General features: G+C 41.2%; 1 protein-coding gene across 5 annotated transcripts in view; it reads left to right on the top strand.

The window, feature by feature from the left end:
* FBXO38 (F-box protein 38) overlaps window positions 1-19,935 on the top strand; it is a 56,298-nt gene that overhangs the window by 1,185 nt on the left and 35,178 nt on the right. For 3 of the 5 annotated variants that reach the window (XM_077769045.1, XM_077769041.1, XM_077769040.1), the window contains exons 2-6: window positions 7,438-7,628; window positions 11,494-11,627; window positions 14,360-14,523; window positions 14,722-14,887; window positions 18,894-19,031. In XM_077769045.1, the coding sequence (XP_077625171.1) occupies window positions 7,501-7,628; window positions 11,494-11,627; window positions 14,360-14,523; window positions 14,722-14,887; window positions 18,894-19,031 (730 nt within the window). In that variant the 5' untranslated portion in view covers window positions 7,438-7,500. Of the gene's footprint in view, window positions 1-7,437; window positions 7,629-11,493; window positions 11,628-14,359; window positions 14,524-14,721; window positions 14,888-18,893; window positions 19,032-19,935 lie in introns of those variants that run through there. The other 2 variants (XM_077769042.1, XM_077769043.1) reach the window with 2 other exon arrangements.

The raw sequence follows: 19,935 nt of genomic DNA, 5'->3' as shown, positions 1-19,935 counted from the left end.
GGTGGAAACCTACACGTTGTGTCGTCCTATAGACTGAAACATCTGTGCTTCTAATTTCTAACTTTAACGTCTGACAATGACTGGTTTAGGTGATCCCTAAACCAGTGAGGCTCCTTCCCTCCTTTTAAAATTTGCAGTGTTGTGATTCTTATGTTCTCTTAGGGCAAAGAATATAGAATTTTTCGTGTGTGTTTGTTTAAGTGAATGCGTGCCTGGAGGTACACACTTTAGTGAAAAAGATACTAAGCCACAGCACAGAAAAAAAAAAAAAGGCAAAAAAACTAGGTTTCAGTAAGGTGAAGTGACATCGTAAAAATAAAATTGGCCTTGCCCTGGAGTGTAAGACCTGTATCCTTGCTTCAACACTGGTACTTTCTGACTCTGTGTCCTTGGACAAGCCAGCTTACATCTCTGGGCCTCACTTGTCCTTATCTGGAAGATGAAGGGTTAGACTGTATGACTCCTAGACCCTTTTGGCACTATAATTGTGTTTTTGTTTTCTGAGCGGCTTGGTGGGTGTGGTGTGGCATTTCTTCAGGCAAGAGAGGCTATCCTAGGTAGCAGACGTAGAATGTTTATGATGTTAGGAATGGGGTCAAATTAAGTGATGTGTAAGATTGTTTTGATATGAGCAAGCTGAAGCCGATAAAGAAAGGCATTAGAACCTGAAGGGCAGGGAACCCCCTGACCAGATGGGATGAATGAGGACATTGGGAAGTTTTAAATGGGAGGAAAGTATTTTTAATGAAAGCACTGAAAGGTAATTTAAGTTACGGTAGTGGAGGTGACTGAGTTGTAAGAAATGTGTTAGAATCTGTCTGCATTCTAAGAGTAAGTTTCATGGGAAGAAAGACTATCACCGTCTAGCACTTAGTAGGCAGTCAGTGAATGAGGAGAGATAGATGCATGAACAGGTAACAGCAATCAAAAATAGGAGTTTCAGGATGCCTGGGTGGCTCAGTTGTTTAAGCGTCTGACTCTTGGTTTCGGCTCAAGTCATGATCTCACAATTTCTTGAGTTCAAGCCCTGCATCCTGCACTAACAGTGCAGAGCCTGCTTGGGATTCCCCCTCCCCTGCTTGCACTCTCTCAGCCTCTCAAATAAATTACTTTTAAAAATTAAAAGCAAAAGGTTTCTCCATAGAATTCTTATTTAGATACAGAATGAGGAATTGGTTCAGTATTCTGAAACTTTCCTAGAATAAGAGATCCATAAGTTTTCTGGTTAGTTGTAAGGTAAGTTGGTTTATCTTTACCCTGTACAGTGTGTTAATAAGAGATAAACACATGCCCAGGAGGGCCTGGTGTGATCTGAGGAAAGGATTAATTAGTAGCTTAAGTCAGAGATGGAGGAAGATGTTGGCGAGATGGTACAGGTATAGGAAGATTTTGAGTTACGACATTTAGGGAGTGAAGGAGTGGATTGATAGAGGACTTTTTTGGTATCAGCGACTGTCAGAATTATGAATAGTAAGTGTTAAAATCTCTCCAGAAGTTTTCATCCTTAATAGAGGATTGAAAGGAAAAGAACTTGAGTTTGCAAGCAAGCAAATGTTGGTGCTTCCCTGTAAGAGGTGGAGATAACCTTGAGGGTCAAGGAGTAAAAGAGAGGGGTAAATTTGGGAGCAGAGAGAATGAACTGAATTAGTAGAGGATAGTGTAGTTCTTTCTGTTTGGGAAGAGAAGAGATTTGAACCAACAGGCTGGAAGAAGAGCAGATCTAAGAGAAGTTGCATTATAGCAAGACCCCTGACTTAAAGAATACACACAGACAACTCAGGTTTACTACTTGGAAAATACTTTCACCACCAGGATGAAAAAGATGCTTCCAGTAGCTAAGGTCTGCTAAACAGCCAGCCACAGAAAGACTGTAGCATCCCCAGGACTGCTAAGGGCCGTTGAGTGGGAGCCTACATTAGAAGAACCACAAACCCTGCTTTGTGGAGGAGGGTGCAGTCAGCAGCAGTTCTGTCAGAGCATCCAGAAGCCCATCTTGGAGCAGCGGGGCCTGACTTGGGAGTGCAGAGAGACAGCCCAGGTATGGAGCCTGGACTTGATTAGCTGTAGTGTAGGCTGGAAAGTCCAAATCCCAGCCTGAACCCTGACAGTTAATACATGTTCTCAGGCCAGTGACTTATCTTCTCTGGTTCTGTTTGCCCATTTGAGAATTGAGGGAGCCAGTCTTAGGTAGGGACCTCCGGATGAGCTTTGGTGTGTGCATGAAGTCCCCGAGATTGCATATGAAATTCATCGTGCATGAGTCTGGGTGTGTTCCTCTTGGGGAGAAGATGTGCAGCTTTCACCAGAGTCTCAGAAGGGTTCATGACCCACAAAAAATTAAGAAGCGCATGACCATGTAGTCTCTGAGAGCCCCTCCAGCTTTGGCATTCTGGGATTTTGTACGTCTGTCAGAATGACAGTTTAGAGCCTCCAGAACTTGCCAACCCTAGAAATAATGCCTAGTGCTGCAGAATATATTCTGAACATATTGTTACTCACCTGTTGTTTATACTCCCCTCTCCCTTACACTCTACGACTCTTCCGCTAGGCCGTTACATTTGCTTCATCTTTACCTACTGTTGATCATTGGATTTTCCCTCCTTTCCTCTTTTCCTTCTAACCTACTGCTGCTTCGCACCTTCCCTACCTTGTTGAGTTTCTCAAATGGCAAAGGGTGATATGTTGGATATAGGGGTAGGAGGAAACCAAGACATGGAAGGCTAGTTTTCTCTTCTCACTTGCTCTTATCCCTTATCCCACTGAAAGAAAAGCAGTTACGAGAGACATCATCATCACTTGGATCTTGCTGGTCTTGCATGGTGTTTTCTTCTCATACAGGGATACCAGGCCTTTTTTTCTCTCAGCATAGCCTGGCTAGGTATTTCACTTAAATGAAGATGAAGCCAACCTTAGTTGAAATAATTTTGTTGCCCTCTATAGGGTTGGAGTGGTGATAAGTACTCAAAATAAATGAGTCCTTTAATGAGCAATCTTTTCATCACCTGACTATTTCTAAGGGCAACTACTTGGAGGAGGAGAGGACTGATGGCTTTCCTCCCGGGCTGTGGGTCCTGACTGTTAAGCCCCTGGATGTAGGGTGGAAATCTTGTCTTTTACCCTAGTGTTCATCTCCACGGGTCCCCCACCAGAGGCTTAAAGCAGGGGAGTCACTACTTCACCTGCTGTCAAGTTGTAGCTGCATGACTGAGTCTTCAATTCTAGGCATGATATGGAAAATGATGCCCATAATTTCACCTAAAATGATGTTAGTGCTGCTAATTTAGGCCCTTTGGTAGTTAGTGTTAATGTGGACTGTAAGTTAAATGGGTTTTTGTGGGCTTGCTGGGGACCTGATCTCTGCATAATGTTGTATGAAATCCTATCCATGAGTAAATATTTTTTTCTGAGTTCTAAACAGTAAACTTTCATACGCTTAAAGTTTTATAGACTCAGAGCTCAGGTGCACTCTCTTTGGTTTAAAACTCCAAGTGTAGGTTGTGCACTGAGGCTACTAAATCTGATTCCCACAAAATCACAGCTTGCGAAATAATAGGGAACAACAAAAGGTGGAATCATAAGATGAGGGTGTAGATTGTTAAGTGGTGTGGATTTGGCAGAGAAAAAGGAGGAAGAAGGTTAAGAAAGATTTTTACTTTAAGGGCAAAAAAGTCAAGAACATGGTCTTTATGAAAGGTTAGAGTTGTCCAGATCTTTAAAAGTGAAGCATGTGCTAAAATACGATAGCTGGGAAATTCATACATGGTTGGGTTGGTTGGAAACTGGTCAGTAGTCTCCTTGAGGCATTTGTTGGTGCAGGTAGTTGTTTGTCATGTGTTTAATCCTGTGGCTTAGAATCTGATTGCATCTTTGTCAGGGTTATAAGCTCTTTGCCAAGATCACTGAGTGCTGTCGTAGCAAACAGAGTGCTCATAGGTCCGTGAAATGGTTCTTAGCAGCCTTGAAGCTACTAGATGCATCTGGAATAATAGAAAGACTGATGGATGTTCATACATCAGATATTTGAGGCTTTATTATGAGCAAAGACTTGTCTTCACCTAGAGGCAGGAAATTGAGATTCTTTTCTTGGCAGAAATGTGGCCAAGAAAATACTACACAAGTTATTGTAGGAGAAGCATGTGCCAAGTGTCACAGGAAGCTCAAAAGAGGAGGGGAGTAGAAGTTTTCACAAAGGACTTAACATTTAAACTAGATTTTGAAAGCAGATTAGTGGTGTTTTAGGCGAAAAAAGGGAGGGAAGGACATGCTAGTCAGGGTTAGTAGTTTACTAGAAATGAAAGACCAATGTTTGGGGGCCCTGAGGATATTGGTGTAGCTGGAGTTGAGTGTCCTGGGGAATAAGGGCTAAGGGTTGAAAGAAAAGACGGAAGGTGCCGTGAGACGAGACTGGAAAGATTTTATCCTGTGGAAACTAGGAGTCCTTGCAGGCTGATTTGGGTTTTTTGTTTTTGTTGTTTGTTGTTTAAGAGGTATAATATACAAAACAAATCTACATTTTCAAATAATGGAGAGGAATGTGAACAGTAAATATCTCTTTCCTACTTTCCTAAACCTCTGTTTTCCCCAAGGGTAACCACTTATTTTGTCGTGGGACCTTCCAGAAATGTCCCATGCAAACACAAGCACATTGGCCCTTTTTCTTATGCAAATAAGGTAATACTTTCCGCATAACCTACATCTTGCTTTTTTCACTTAATATGCAGTCAGAGGAATGTTTTAAAGAGCGCATTCTGCTTTCAATGTGGAGTATGGTACGGTAAGCATCTATTCAGCACATTACTTATGGTGGGCCTGCTGTGTGGTAGGCCTTGCTCCAGGCCTGGGGGAGATCATTGAGGAAGCCATTGCAGTGGCCCAGGGGAGGGTTGACAGAGGCCTGAAAGCCTGCAGGCGTGGGTGCAAGAGCAGTATTTGAGACTGATTTCAGGGTTTCTCATTTGAGAGTCTGGTAAACTGGAATAGGGAAAGCAGGTGTGTGTGTGAACATGTTTTGGGGGGTGGTAGCTGTAGTTGTGGAGAGAGTTCAGATTGGACATAGTATTTCTGAAGGATGTTCAAGATACTGAGATGAGATGAACATTTTTCATTGAGGAAGGAAAGGTTAGAGCTTAGGAGAGAGAGGACCTAGAAATCTCTTTTTTTTTTAAAGCATATTTGTAGTAGAGGAAGCCAATGGAATGGATACAGTTGCCGCAGGGAGAAGAGGATTCTAGGGTGAACTGGCAAAGGAGACTGAGGCCTGGTCATGGAGGAATGCAGAGGATCAAGAGAATATTACTTGGGGAAAAGTGGTCACATGACGAAAAGTTTTCAGAGTGGTCAGCACTACCTCATGCTACAGAAGGGTCAGGTGAGGGGAGCACAGAAGAGAGCCTATTGGACTTGATGACAAGGGGGTCAAAGTAACCTTAGAGCAGTTTCAGAGCTATGGGGAGATGGAAAGGTTCTTTTTGCCAGAGAGACGGCGGTGAATAGGAAAAGGTGGGCCGGGATAGAATCGGGTGAGTGTATTTATAACTTTGTTTTGTGAGCAGTTCTCAGTACAAACTCTTATTTCTCCAGAGGTCTGTTAGACAAAATGGGATGGACAACAGACAAATAAGCTTTTGAGAAGGCGAAAGAGATGTCATGAATTCAGAGCATGGTGGGTCATGCACCTACTCTTTGTGGAGTCCCTTAGGCCTGTACTGCTGGTGCCCGTCGATACTAATCCACCCGGTTGTAAAGACATGTGTTTTTGGTTTCCTAGGCCATGGCCGAAGAGGCCACAAATTAGAGAGGGGTTAGAGGTAGGGTGTGTGTGTGTGTGTGTGTGTGTGTGTGTAATGCAGGGGAAGCCAAGCACGCTGCCAACTGCCAGAAATTACAAGTGGCCTGTCAGTGAGGGAAGAAGCCAGAACACACACAGGCACAGGAAATCTTGAGGATTCACTGAGCCTGGTAGTTTGCTCCTATTTATTGGTGAAGAAAAGGATCCCCCAGAACTCTACAGACTGGCATAGTCCCTGAGGAGAAGCATCATGGAATATGGCGGATAATCTGTATTGATAACCTCAGGCCATCAAGAAAAGGTTAAGCTTTTCATGAGTCTGCTTTGTAGGAAAGTAGAAGCATGCAGTCCACTTTAGAAAGTTTTAATAGTAAAGGATTACAGTTAGGAAAAAGGAAAAGGTAGCACGTGAAACGGAGCAAATACTAGAGACCACTGATTTGGAACTGCACTTCTGTGCATCACTGCGGCATGACAAAGGTTAGGCTATGATCCAGAGTTCTCGGAGTTCGAGTCCAGGGCATTTTTGAGAATTTTACCAGTGATAATTGATAATACTATTTAAAGGACACTATTCTCACATGGTTCCCTCCTAACCTGATCAGCAAAATAAGACAAAAACCTCTAGCTGCTTGCTCATCTGACTTTTAATTTATCCTCCCTTTCCCCCTCCTCCCATATTCCTCCCTCCTCCCCTCTTTTCCTCTACCAAAGCTCATTTTATTTTTATTATTTTATTTTATTTTTTTAAATGTTTATTTTTGAAAGAGAGAGGGAGAGAGAGCACATGCACAAGCTCAAGTGGGTCAGGGGCAGAGAGAGAGGAAGACAGAGGATCTATCAGCCTGGAGCTGGTTGTGGGGCTTGAACCCCCGAACTGTGACATCATGACCTGAGCCGAAGTCAGACGCCTAACCGTCTGAACCACCCAAGCGCCCCCGCAAAGCTTATTTTAAAAACAAGGAAACCATACATTTGACACAAAAGTGAATGAACCTTTGCTCCTTAATGTTTACAGGAGAGGGAAAAGGGTGGTTTTGTTTTCTCTCTGAAATTGTGCATAAACGGTGTTTAGATTTTGAGCAGAAGGTCTGTAGTTTTGATCAGATGTATGAAGGGGTCTAGGACCTACCTGTGGAATCTAATCCCCTCACTTTATAGGTGGGAAAATGAAGAATTTAAAAGGTGACTCAAGTTCATAGAAGTAGTTTGGCAGATCCAGGACTTGGAGCCCACCTATTCTCTTGGACCTTCTGTGTGAGGGATGGTTCTAGAGTTAGGAGCTCCGTAATTGGAAGGAGTTTAGTTAACTTAGTTTAAGGATCTTACCTTACAGGTGAAGTAATTGAGGCTTGGGGAGATTGAGTGCATTAGAGGAAGGAACAGAGTACAGAATAGAATGTAGAACTCCTGATTCCTTGAATTTTTCTTGCTCGCTCTAAGTAAGGCATTTTTATATTCTCTGCTGCTCTTCAGAAAAAGATGTTCTGTGGGTTTTGTGTCATGTTTCTATTAATTTGAATGTGGTCTGTGGGCACCCTCCTTTCTCTTCAAATAAACATTGTTTTACAAGAGTAGGTTTCAGAGGGATAATTTCTGAGTCTGGGTTTGGTGTGATTTAGTCCACTCTGTTCTCTGCTTGCTTTCAGGTGCTTGTCACTCAGGTCACCAGGAGGGAAGATCTGCTGTTTGATACTGGAAATAAGACAACAATGGGTCCACGAAAGAAAAGTGTTAAAACGTGTCTCATGAATAATGAAATCCCTGAGGAAACCATATCCGATGAGACAAAGGATTATATGAATCAACTTTCACATGAAGTGCTTTGCCATATTTTTAGGTAAGGTTTTGTTTGGTTGATCTTGCCCCGCCTAGAATGTGTAAGTAGGAGTCAATTCTAGAGCTGCCCTCTCTTTGTAGTCACTAGCTACCTATGGCTGTTTAAATTCGAATGAAATCAAACGAAAGATCCAGTTCCTCCGTTATCCTGGCCCTGTGTGTCTGTGGCTGCTGCGCGGGACGGGACGGCAGGGCAGTAACCGAGGAGACGTCTTCTCTTGTTGCCGTCAGTTCTGTTGGACGTCTATTCTCTAGACTGTGTTAACATTCCGGGCTTCTTGGAATTCTTACTGACTGATTTGTTGACTTTTGTTATTACAGTACCATGTGTGTACCACATAAGGCAGTGTTTCTGACTTTTTTGACTACAAACCACAGTGAGAAACATTTTCTTCATTATGCACATCTATGTAAGTGATTGAAATAAAAGTTTCATGAAATAATACCCATCGTTCCTATATGCAGTGCACACATTCAAGTTGTTTTGTGGCAAAGTTTTTTTCAAAACCTTTTTTTTTTTTTAATTCTATTTTTATCCAGATTGCATTTTAACAACAGTCAAAGAAATGAAAACAAAACCCTGTCATTCTAGTTTCCCCCGCTGGCTTCTCTCAGCCACTGTTCCTTCAGACAAACAACCCTAACACGCCTTGTCTCTGGAGTCAGAGACCTGAGTGTGAATCATGGGTCTTCCATTTACCTGCCTGGACCGGTGATCAGTAAAGATGTTACTATAAGGATCCAATGAGCTGGTGCTTTTAAAGCTCTCAACACACTGCATAGCTTAAGTGCTTGGTGAGCATTAGTGGGTATGCTTGTGGTCTGCCTTTTTTTCATATTGCGACAGGGTCTTCATAATTACCATTTTGGTCATTGACTGTGACGTGATAATTAACTTCTCCCTTGTGGTCTGACGTCTGGATTGTTTCCAGTTTTTTCTCCTTAAACAATTGCAATGGAATTTTCTAAGCATTTGGATCTTCCATCATTTTATTTACCTTCAGGAAATTTCCATACATGAGGTTCTTAGAAATGGTCTGAATTTTTAAGAATTACTAAATATTTGCAGATTAAGAAGTTTTAAAAGAGTGACAGCAGGGCTGCTTTAGGGGCACCTTATTTTTCTTTTCTAACATGAATTTGTGTTGGTCCTTTCCTTCCCCGGATCGCTGTTGTGGTGCACTGTAGTTTTGTCAGTTCACTTGTGTCTGGGAATAGGAAACCCAAGATCACAGAATTTTTATAACGTAACAAAAGGATGCCAAAGTTCATTTGGCAGAAAGCCATCTGAAGTTTTTTCAGAAAAAGAGTCTAGCCCTACCAGATGTTCATATATATTCTAAAATATACAACAGTTTGAGATTTGATACTGGAAAAATAAGACAGACAGTTGGGCAAAACAGTTTCCATCTGTAGACTCTATGTATGGATTCAAGTATACGTTGGGATCTAGTTTATGATAAACTTGGTACTCACCTCAGTGAGTAAGAGCCAAGTAGATTACTCAGTGATGATGTCAGAACCCAAAAACCATTTGGAGAAAGTAATGAGAGTATGTTCTTAGCTCCCTTTTTTGACAATTCTAAACCCAGCAGTGAATTAAATACTAACATTGTTAAAATCCTAGAAGAAAACATAGATAAAATTGTTTCTAGGGATATGTGTTAGATATTTGCTGAATAATGGCAGGACATCTAAAAGAACTGGACTGCATGTTAGGTTGAGAATGAATCAGATAACATTTTGCAGTTTAAAAAGAATATTTGAATGGAAGGGATGGAATCAAGCTTCACATCTTTTCTAATACTTTTTCTTTTCCTTAGGGTAAATATGATGTAAGATAATCTTCATGTGATTACTGATCTATTTATATTTAAAAGGCATATACTTTGGGTAACAAACATTGATTTGAGGCAAAAATTCCTTACTGTATAAGTTGATTCAGAAAACAAATTCAGTATTTTTCATTGTTTATAAAACGTGGAATCATAAAATTTATGAAAATTATACCCTACTTATATCTGAGTTTGGAGACTAAGTTAGCTGTAATGCGTGCGTGTGTGTGTGTATAAAATAAGATTTGATTTTACTCTCTTTAAATAGTTTAAAAGGGAAGCGTGAGGGTCCAGAGGTGGAAAAAAATGGAACAGAGAAATACTCAGCAGGCACACTTAGACTTTTCTTTTAGAATTAGCTTAATTTTTAGGAATTAGAGTCAAACCCAACTGTGGTGACATCCCTACTCTTCCTTCCTCTTTCCTAGCTGTTGACTCTTTCCTAGCTGTTGACTTTTTGCAGATTAACTTTTATGAGCTGATTTCCCCACTTGTAAAATAGCACCTGCTGTAGCAGTGAGAGTTCTAGCAGGAAACAAGGTACATACACTCCACTGGAATTTGAAGTTCATTTAATGAAGGGACTATTTAGAGAGGTTCAGATAGGGTTAAGGGAGCCAATAAGGGGTGCTGAAGAGTTCAACTAGGGGACTAGTGATAGCAGAAAGCTCTTGCCTATGGTGCTTTGGCCAAAATCAACTGCTAGCCAGAGTAGTAGGGAACACAGCCTAGCAGAAAAAGAAAGAAAAAGGGTTGGAGCAGTGCAAATGAAGAACAACCTACTTTGTAAAGTTGTGAAACAGTGACTGCTGTACAGCATCTGTGACAGTATGAGCTCAGTAAAGGGTAGTGTTTACTTTTTTTAAAATGTTAAATAATTTTTATTTATTGATACGGAGAGAAAAGGGTGGAAGGGGCAGAGAGGGAGAATCCCAAGCAGGCTGTGCCTGGGACTCCATCCCATGAACCCTGAGATCATGACCTGAGCCAAAACCAAGAGTTGGATGCTACGCTGACTAAGCCACCCAGGTGCGCCAGTTTTTACCTTTTTTTTTCTTTTTTTAATAGTTTGTTTATTTTATAGAGAGAGCGAGAACAAGCAGGGTGGGGCAGAGAGAGAGAGAGAGATTGAGAATCCTAAGCAGGCTCCCCACTGCCGGCATGGTATCCAATGTGGGGCTCAAACCCACGAACCATGAGATCATGACCTGAGCTAAAATCAAGAATTGGACACTTAACCAACTGAGCCATCCAGGTGCCACTTTACTTTAAAAAAAAAAAAAAAAAAAAATTGATTTGGGTGTGCATGGAGAGGCATTCAGGAAGAAAGAAAGAGGGATGAAACTTTTCAGATCTTTCAAAATACATTTGCTTTTGGAAACGACAGAAGTAAAGGTTGAAAAGTTTCAGGAAGGAAGAGATAACGGGAATTGGAAAAGAGGAAATTGTAGTTGAGGTGAGGTGTTCTCATTTAATGCTTTTATCAGAGTGTGATCTAAAAGGTAAAGATCTAGGAAAAAAATTGTATACTATAAGCTTAGTATACATACTGTTGTTGGAGAAAATAGTAGAGTTTCTGGGTGGTATTGAGGGAGCATACAGAAATTTTTTTAGCTACCACAGGAAATGGATTCTGTAAAAGGTATAAACTTAAACTGACCATGTTCAAATTGATTAGTTCTCTCTGATCTTTTTCATGTTCCCTTGTCATGAGGCCTGGGAATGCACTGAGATGTTTTTTCTTACTTTTTTTTTCCTTGAGATTTTCTTTGTAAAAACTTAAAAAGAGAAAGGCAGGTTTTAGCAAACACCCTTTGGAGGGATCTTAGTACTTTATTTGGATGCTTGAGTATTTGCGGACTCCTCTGTTATTAGTGAAAAGCTTCATGTGCATGTTAAGCTTAAAACCCTGTGAATATTCCTAAGGTCTTATTTGAGGGGTAGGAGAATGGAAGAAGGGAAAAAAGTAACCTGTTGGTGAGAGGAAGTACTTATCCACTTGATAAATATGAGTTTCTTTCTCTCACAAAGGTACCTCCCTCTGCAGGATATCATGTGTATGGAATGTCTTTCCAGGAAGCTAAAAGAAGCAGTGACCCTATATCTGAGAGTGGTGAGGGTTGTGGATCTCTGTGCAGGGCGGTGGTGGGAATACATGCCAAGTGGTAAGTGGATTTAGCCTGTAAGGTACCTTGGAGCCCTCCTAGAAACTAATAATATTCCCATCATACATCGCTTGTCTTAAGATAGGCAATCTGAATCACCTTGTAGATGGGGAGGCTAGAATCTTATCTAAATTACTTAGGTTGGTTTGGGTTAATAAAATGTGTTTTGCCTGAGGCTTTACAGTTTTATTTCCTTAAGGAGCTATATCAGCCTGTTCCACAAGTATATGATTGGAGAATACTTATTGAGCCTTTAATTCAATATATGTCTTTTATATTAGACAAAGTGTCCTTTGTTCTATGATACGAGTTTTCATAGTTTTCCTGTAACCCTTAATGGCATCCTCTGGTTAAACAAATATTAATCAATTTTTGTAAAGCTGCTCTAGCAGGCCACAGAAATGTTCACTTCTGGAACTTTCATTTCTTTAGCCCTTGAGACTATGCTGAGGTCTTAGAGATTCTCAAATAAGGCATTGGCCTTATAGGTGAAGAATTCAGATAGTGGCCTGACCACAAAAACGGACCTCAGGTAAAGAGACCAGACAAGCAAGTTGATGACTTTAGTTGAGTAGAGCACACCTAGAAGGGAAGAATTAAAGTTAAGGGCCAGTCAAGACTTCTTTTCAGTTAACACCAATCCATGAGGGCCTTTTAGTTACTGCTGTGTAGCAATTTTAAATGTTGTGACTCTGATATTTTGAAGATGTGCTGAGGGTGGGGTGGGGGAGCCTCGACAGAAGCGAAGCAGGGTAGACTGCGCAGTATTGGAATATAATACGGTTTGGGGGGTGATACCCTTCCAAATGGGTCATCAGTCAACTGGGAGCTCTTATCATTTGGCCAGAGTTCGTTATCGGTATATACCTTTTTGTGAAGAACACTGCAAAGACCCAATGCTAGAACTTAGCTTGGTGGGAGGCAAACCACAGTTGTCCTCAGATACTTCAAAGGAATCATTCTAAGGGAAAAGAGCTCATTGTTTTGCAGAGAGTGATCATTTATAGCAGGAAAGACAGAAAAATGAGGGCAGCGTGAGAATGACTGCCATTGCTTATATTAGATTTGCTTTAACAGAGGTTAGGCCAGCAGCATTTTGGCGGTGGGATTAATGTACTCTATCAAGAGGCAGGAGAGCAGAGCTCCCATGTGATGCAGTTGTAGCATTAACATCTCTGCCCCTTGTCAAATCAGAAGAAAATCTTTGCTGACTTCTTTCAGACTGTGACAAATACCTGTGAGCCCGGAGCCTCCCATTCCTGCAGTGACTGTAAAAGAGAATTGAAACAGAGAGCCTCTAGCCTAAGTTAAGATCTCCTTAACCTCACTAACTAAAGCTACCCTGGCATTAGTTTAAACCCAGAGTTTAAGCCCTAATTTTCTAGGTAATAGCGATGACCGCAGTTTACATATGCGGGTTCTTTGGATTGTCACATGATCTTTGTAAAAGTGGAACTTTACCCATTTTTTGATGAGAGACCATGTGTAGTGTATGACAGGAGAGGATGGGCATTGGCAGTGGTCACACCTGGTTTTGAATTCCGGCTCTCCCTCGTGGCAGCTTTTAAGTTCTTTCAAGTTCAGTTTTTACATTCGTAAGTGGGACAATTGCCTTTTTTGTGGGGTTGTGAGAGTAGCTGAGAAAGTGTAGAATGGTTAACACAGTGACTGGTTCACTTCGTGAACATTGCTCTGCAGAAGTGGTTATCATAATCAGACCAAGGAAACCTTGAGGTCTCTTCCTAACTCTTCAGTTTTATGATTCTGAAGTTAACACAATCATGTGGGCCAGCCCTGTGCAAATGGAACAGCTTTTGAGAACTGTAGTATGTAAGACTTCGTGATTTGGGGCTTCATTTACAGTCTTGAGAATTAATAATTTTAGCTGTCATTAGTGAGCAGACAGTTGACTTTCTAACAGCCTCCATTATAGGCAGAACACCCCAGATAATGAAGTATCGACTGTCTCCTGAACTCCCTGCTTGCCTCCCCAGAACCCCTGCGGTGGAAGTAAGCTGCCCCAGTGTTTTTATCTGGTGGATGGCACATAATCAGCCTCCCAGATAGATAGCTTTCTGTGGGCTCAGCATCCATCCAGTTTGGTTCACTTACATACTCTTAGCTAACTTGCATCTGTCTTTTTCAGAAGAATGAACCCTCTAAAATGTCCAGGGAGTGAGAGTTAAACACAGGATAGAGTAATTATTAGGAAACGGATGGACCAAGAGAACCTGGTTTGTTGGGATTTACGTTAGAACTGGGAGCTTCTTCGCATCTTACTCATTTTTTAGTTGTGTGCTCTGCAGAGCCCTGGAGGCTCTCTGGACCAGAGAGCACCTTTGGGGGAGGAGGAGGGTGGTGCTGATCAGGTACCTGGTCCTTCCTCAGCCACCAGACCAATAATAGGTGCAAGTTATCCTGGTGCAAAGTGTGTTGTTCCTCGTCAAAGATTGCCGTGCCTTAAAAGCAGCAACAGCAACACCAAGGCAGGGATAAAAAGCCTCAGCTCTGTAAGATATTAACTCAGGATAAGTTGCGTTTCGGACACATATCCTCTGTTGCTTAGGGAATATGCTTTCTGTTTAACCATTTGTTCAGCCATAGCATCAGTCTTATGAAACTTTTAAAATGACACCTTTTTGTTGTTAACTTTTGATAAAAATTAGAAGTGACTAGTAAATATTCATGAACAGAAAGGTGAACTTGCCTCTAAATACTTCTGAATTTCTCAGGCTTCACAGATTCCAGTTTTCTCACGCTCTTGAAGAAGATGCCAGATGTCGAACAGCTATATGGCCTTCACCCTAGATACCTTGAGAGGCGAAGGGTACGGGGGCATGAGGCTTTTAGCATTCCAGGAGTTCTGGAAGCTTTGCAGGCATGCCCAAACTTAGTGGTGAGTGTACCTGGGGACATCAACTGATTGATGAAATAATAAATCAGAGAATGAAAGAACATGTTCCGTCACATGCAGATTTCATCCAGAACAAAATTTGAAGTCCCATTGTGTACTTAGCATCTTATGATACAGAAATAGAAGCTTTTGATGCTAAATTAATAGCCTTTCTTATGCTTGCTTGGCATTATTTTCTAGGGTGTGGAAACTTCTCATTTGGAATTGGTAGAATCTATATGGACCTATATGCCACATGTTCATATTTTGGGGAAATTTCGTAATCGTAATGGAGCATTTCCAATTCCACCTGAAAATAAACTGAAAATTCCCATAGGAGCCAAAATTCAAACTTTACATCTAGTTGGTGAGTACATGTCTCTTGGGTCACCTGTGACTCCTTGAAACGTCCGATAATTGAATGAATATTCACTGAAAGGGAATAATGAGAATTTTAGAAATGGCTCTGTTGATTGAGGATGGCTAGAGAAATGCTTGCATACAGATTTAGACTTCCCATCAAAGAGCCCCAGGTGGGGCTGGGCAGTGGGAGGAATCCTGTCTCGCCACAAGTCTGTTCCCACGATACGTTGTATCCCAACGATACGTTGGCGTGGCCAACAGTAGTAATGTCGATCCTGGCCAGCTCCGGGCCTGGAGGCCCCCGGGCCACCCAGCCCTAAGACCTCCTGTCTGGACACCGCCTTTATGGACTTTGGAACTCCATTCAAGGGCTTGGCTCCATTGCTCTCAGAGTCTACTTTTCTCCCCCCGAGGCTCCCCCAGGAATGCAGTTTTTCTCACTGTATCATTGGGAACAGTGGATTCTCCACACTCACATATCCCTACCTCCTTGCACACTCCAAGATTCATTAATGCGGTGTGCTAAGGAAGCACCGCCTGCCTTTAGGCTTTTATACCCTGTGTGGCTATGGTTTATTCCCCCCAAACCACGTACTTTTATAAAAGAGGCCTTCTTCTTAGGACTTCAGCTTTACTGCAAAGAAAATACAAAAACAAAGCAAAAAAAGGCCATATGATTTCGGCCTGTTGTCTGTCCTCTCCCACCAGCCTCTCCAAAGTGGTAGTTTCAAGATTTTTCCACTGATAGGAATGATACTTTCCTTCTTAGAAAACACAAGTCATTATAGTGAGCTTGCGTTTTATTTATTTATTTATTTTTAAAATTTTTTTTTTAAATGTTTTATTTATTTCTAGGAGAGAGAGAGAGAGAGACAGCGTGAGCAGGGGAAGGTCAGAGAGAGAGGGAGTCACAGACTGAAACAGGCTCCAGGCTCTGAGCTGGCAGTCAGCACAGAGCCCGACGCGGGGCTCGAACCCACGAACCACGAGATCATAACTTAAGCGAAAGTCGGCGCTTAACCGACTAAGCCACCCAGGCGCTCCAAGTCTGTTCCCTTTTTGAAGACAGTTTGAGCAGTTTTGAAAGTTAGTAGGTTTTTGTTTTTGTTTGGTTTTATTCAATGAGCCAGAATCCTGCCCTTATTCTTTGCCCTTTCGGTCCTAGTTCAACCCATCAGAGATTTCTCCAATACAACTTCCTGTGATGATGGAGATGTCTTCTGTTTGTACTATCCCGTATGGTACCCACTGTGGCTAGTGAAACAGAGAAATGGATTTTTTATCTTATGTTCATTTATCAAACAGCCACATGCAGCTATTGGTTACTTTTTTATATAGCTCAGCTATAGAACTTTGTGGAATAAAAAACCTAAATAGCTCTTAGTTTACTTATATCTTCTCCAAGCAGACAATTCTCTTATGTTCAACCCAGAGTCAATGGAAAATTCTGCCACTTCTCTTTTTCCCTGAGAAATGGAAAATAGGATGCTCTTTTTCCAAAAACACCTTATTTGCAGTGATTAAGGGAAGATATTTTCCCAAATCTGTTACCTTTGGCTTACATTGTTGAAAGGATTTTGGGAGGACTCATTTCCTTAGTTGGACTTCCAATATTTATTATTAAATATTTTTTAAAAAAATATACCTATTGAGTATCTGCTCTTCTGTAAGCATTAGTCTGAGTATTGGTCATGGTCTTAAGAACTAGAAATTTCTGAAACTGGGTGAGGTGATTCAGGGAGTGCAGCAGGGATGGTAAGAAGCAGGTCTTTTTTCTTTAACCTTATTTTTGAGAGAGAGAGAGAGAGAATGCGTGCGAGCAGGGAAGGGGCAGAAAGAGAGGGGGACACAGAATCTGAAGCAGGCTCCAGGCTTTGAGCTGTTAGCACAGAGCCTGATGTAGGGTTCGAACTCATGAACCATGAGATCATGACCTGAACCGAAGTTGGACGCTTAACCCACTGAGCCACCCAGGCGCCCCTCCCTTTTAAAAAAATTNTGGAGCCTATTTCGGACTCTGTCTCCCTCTCTCTCTGACCCTCCCCTGCTCATGCTGTTTCTCTCTCTCTCTCTCTCTCTCAGAAATAAATAAAACATAAAAATTAAAAAAATTTATTATTATTTTTTTAACAGAAGTAGGTCTTAAATAGGACTATGTGCACAATTATGGTGTAAGAGGAATGTTCTCTAGCAGCCTTTTATTTACAGGATCAAGGAGTGCTTCTGATTAGGCACGTGGACATTCTAGTTTGGGATTGGGTTTTTAGATACAGGGATTCTGTAGTATCTGCGCTTTATAGTGTAAGCTCTGTAGAGTCAGAAACTGTTTTTGTATCTTTGTATTTTCCACGACTCCTGTCCTTGTTCATTGCAGATAGAAGTAGTTGGTAAGTTTTGTTGACATGCATTAATTCATCTGATTAATTCAGCAGTTTAACACTGTGATAGTGACACAGATGTGTATAGTATATTAACGCACATGCAGGGAGGACCGATAACTGCCCTTTGTTTTTTTTTGTTTTTTTTTTTTAAAATATTTTTTATTTATTTCTAGGAGAGAGAGAGAGACAGCGTGAGCAGGGGAGGGTCAGAGAGAGAGGGAGTCACAGACTGAAATAGGCTCCAGGCTCTGAGCCGGCAGTCAGCACAGAGCCCGACGCGGGGCTCGAACCCACGAACCGCGAGATCATGACCTAAGCGAAAGTCGGACGCTTAACCGACTAAGCCACCCAGGCACCCCACTGCCCTTTGTTTATAGAGTGGATTTGAGGCAAAATGTGCATTGGGATATCGCTGTGTTGTCTGAATCTGTCTCACCCTTGCTACGTTGAGATTCCTAGTTAGAATTGCCACCGTCATGGTAGATGCTAAATGTACCTTTGTAAATTCTGCATCTTGATTCTCAGTCTGTACTTCATTTCCTCTGCCTTTCTTTCTTTGGGTCTCATTTCCTATTTTACTTCGCGTCTGCTGCCATACAGTNGTGGGGGTGGAGGGCAGGTAAAGAAATGATCCTTACAGTAGGAGCATTCTGCAGAATTTAGCCTTTGCAGAACCAACCATTCAAGTACTCTCGATTCTGCCTTCTCCAGCAGGGCTTCTACCAATGTGAGTTTAAAGTCGTATTAAACTGATTTTGCCAGCTACTGCTTGTTAAATGCCACTACACTGTGTCCTTGGATTTCTCTCAAAGACTTGTGTCATTTCCTTAGCTTTTCATGAGCCTGTAGGGTTTAACTGTTGGGTAGTTTCCTTGATCCGCTTCCTTCCATTTAGAACTTACAAGTTACCTGTTTTCTTTCATGTGTCTCAGCTTTTCCTTCCACTTTACCTCTCTTTCTTTCACACAGGGTCCTCTGCGGGTATGATTCCTGGTGTTAAGCCACTTACGGATCAGAAAGATAAAATGCCTTTATCAGTTTGAAATATTAAAGCAAATGACTGACGGGGTTTCTCACTTTCTCAGAGTCATACTGACTGGCTTCTAGCACACATTTACAAGCCCTTAAGGTTCATTCATTTGTAGAAACAACTTTAATGCCTGTCCCTGGATATCATCCAAAAACCACAGTATTTGAAGTCAGCTAGCTTGCCTGTGTCCTGAGAAATTTCCTTTCCTCACTGGTGGGATGGTGGGCATTGGCAGTCAAAGAATACTTTTGTGTATTCCTTTCTGATAATTTTACATCTCCTGGGTCTATGAATCCCAGAAGAGTTGTAGAGTTACGAGAAAAATTCATGTGTATAAAATGTGGAAATACTTGTAATTTCTCATCTTCCCATATGCCTTTTCTAAAAAAATAACTAGAGTGTTTATGGTTTGCTTACCTTGTTCTTTACAAGCCTGTTTTAAATAAGCCAAACTTGATAGACTTTAATTATGTAGTTTGTTTTGTTAAAAACTACCATGAAGGATAAATTGTCAACTTGAAAAGTAGACTCTTAAACTTTTACACAGACAGAATACAAGAGTTTTTTAGTGATTTATTTTCTTTTTTGTATGTTTTTAGGGGTGAATGTTCCTGAAATTCCTTGTATCCCAATGCTAAGGCACCTTTATATGAAGTGGGTAAGACTCACCAAACCACAGCCATTCAAAGACTTTCTTTGCATCAGTTTACGAACTTTCGTCATGAGAAACTGTGCAGGTAACAGTATATGGCTGTGGCAGAATTGATTATACATATGCTCTTCTAGAAATCTCCTAAAGCAAACCCCATAGCTACGTTTGTAAATAGAATTATATTATGCTGTTACTGTTGATGTTTTGTAATTTATTCACCTTGTGAAAATAAATGTACTTTTTGCTTTAAAGTCAGTAGGCATTTGTGTTTTTACCCTTAGCGGGGAAATAAAGGGATCACCGTATCTTTACATATTTTTTATAGGCTCTTGTTACTTTCTGTAGAATTGTTTCAGTAGATCTCTATCTGATTTGTCTCTGGTCTCCTAACTATCCTGCATGTAAATAGTAGTGTGATTTAATCTCCTGTAAAGCAAAAAGGACTGCTTTTCTGGTGCTGCTTTTCTGTTCAGAAACCTTCAGTGTCTCTGTTGCCCTAGATTATTCAGTGGGAACTATTTGCTTTAACTTCTAACCGAGGCCCCTCTTGATATCTTTATTTTTGACTCTTTTTAACAAGACGTGCCTTCTTTTATTTTCAGGCCTGCCTATTCACTGTCCCCTATGCAACCATACCAGCCTTTGCCTCCGTGTCTTTCTTTACACTGTGTTATTTTTTCCTTGTCCTGAGGTATACACTTCCTCCTGCATATATCCTTCAAGCTCTGCCTTTTCCCATATACCTGCCTTTTCTTCTTATTTTTCCTCTTTTATGTAGTACAACAGATCCTGTTTTGTAGTTGATAACCTTTTTATTCTTATAATTAGTCATGTTGGTTTTATCTCCATGTCATTTGTAAGCTCTTTGGTAGATAGGACTATATCTTGTGATCTTCCATAACGTCTAATACAGTGCTGGGTCACCTAGAGAAATATTTATGAAATAGCTATTTACTTGAGTGAAGGATCAAAGTTTCAACTTGGCTTCC

The sequence above is a fragment of the Crocuta crocuta genome, unplaced genomic scaffold (genome assembly GCF_008692635.1).
Source record: "Crocuta crocuta isolate KB4526 unplaced genomic scaffold, BGI_CrCroc_1.0 scaffold340, whole genome shotgun sequence".
Lineage (NCBI taxonomy): Eukaryota > Metazoa > Chordata > Mammalia > Carnivora > Hyaenidae > Crocuta > Crocuta crocuta.
This window is presented reverse-complemented; position numbering and strand designations above follow the sequence as displayed.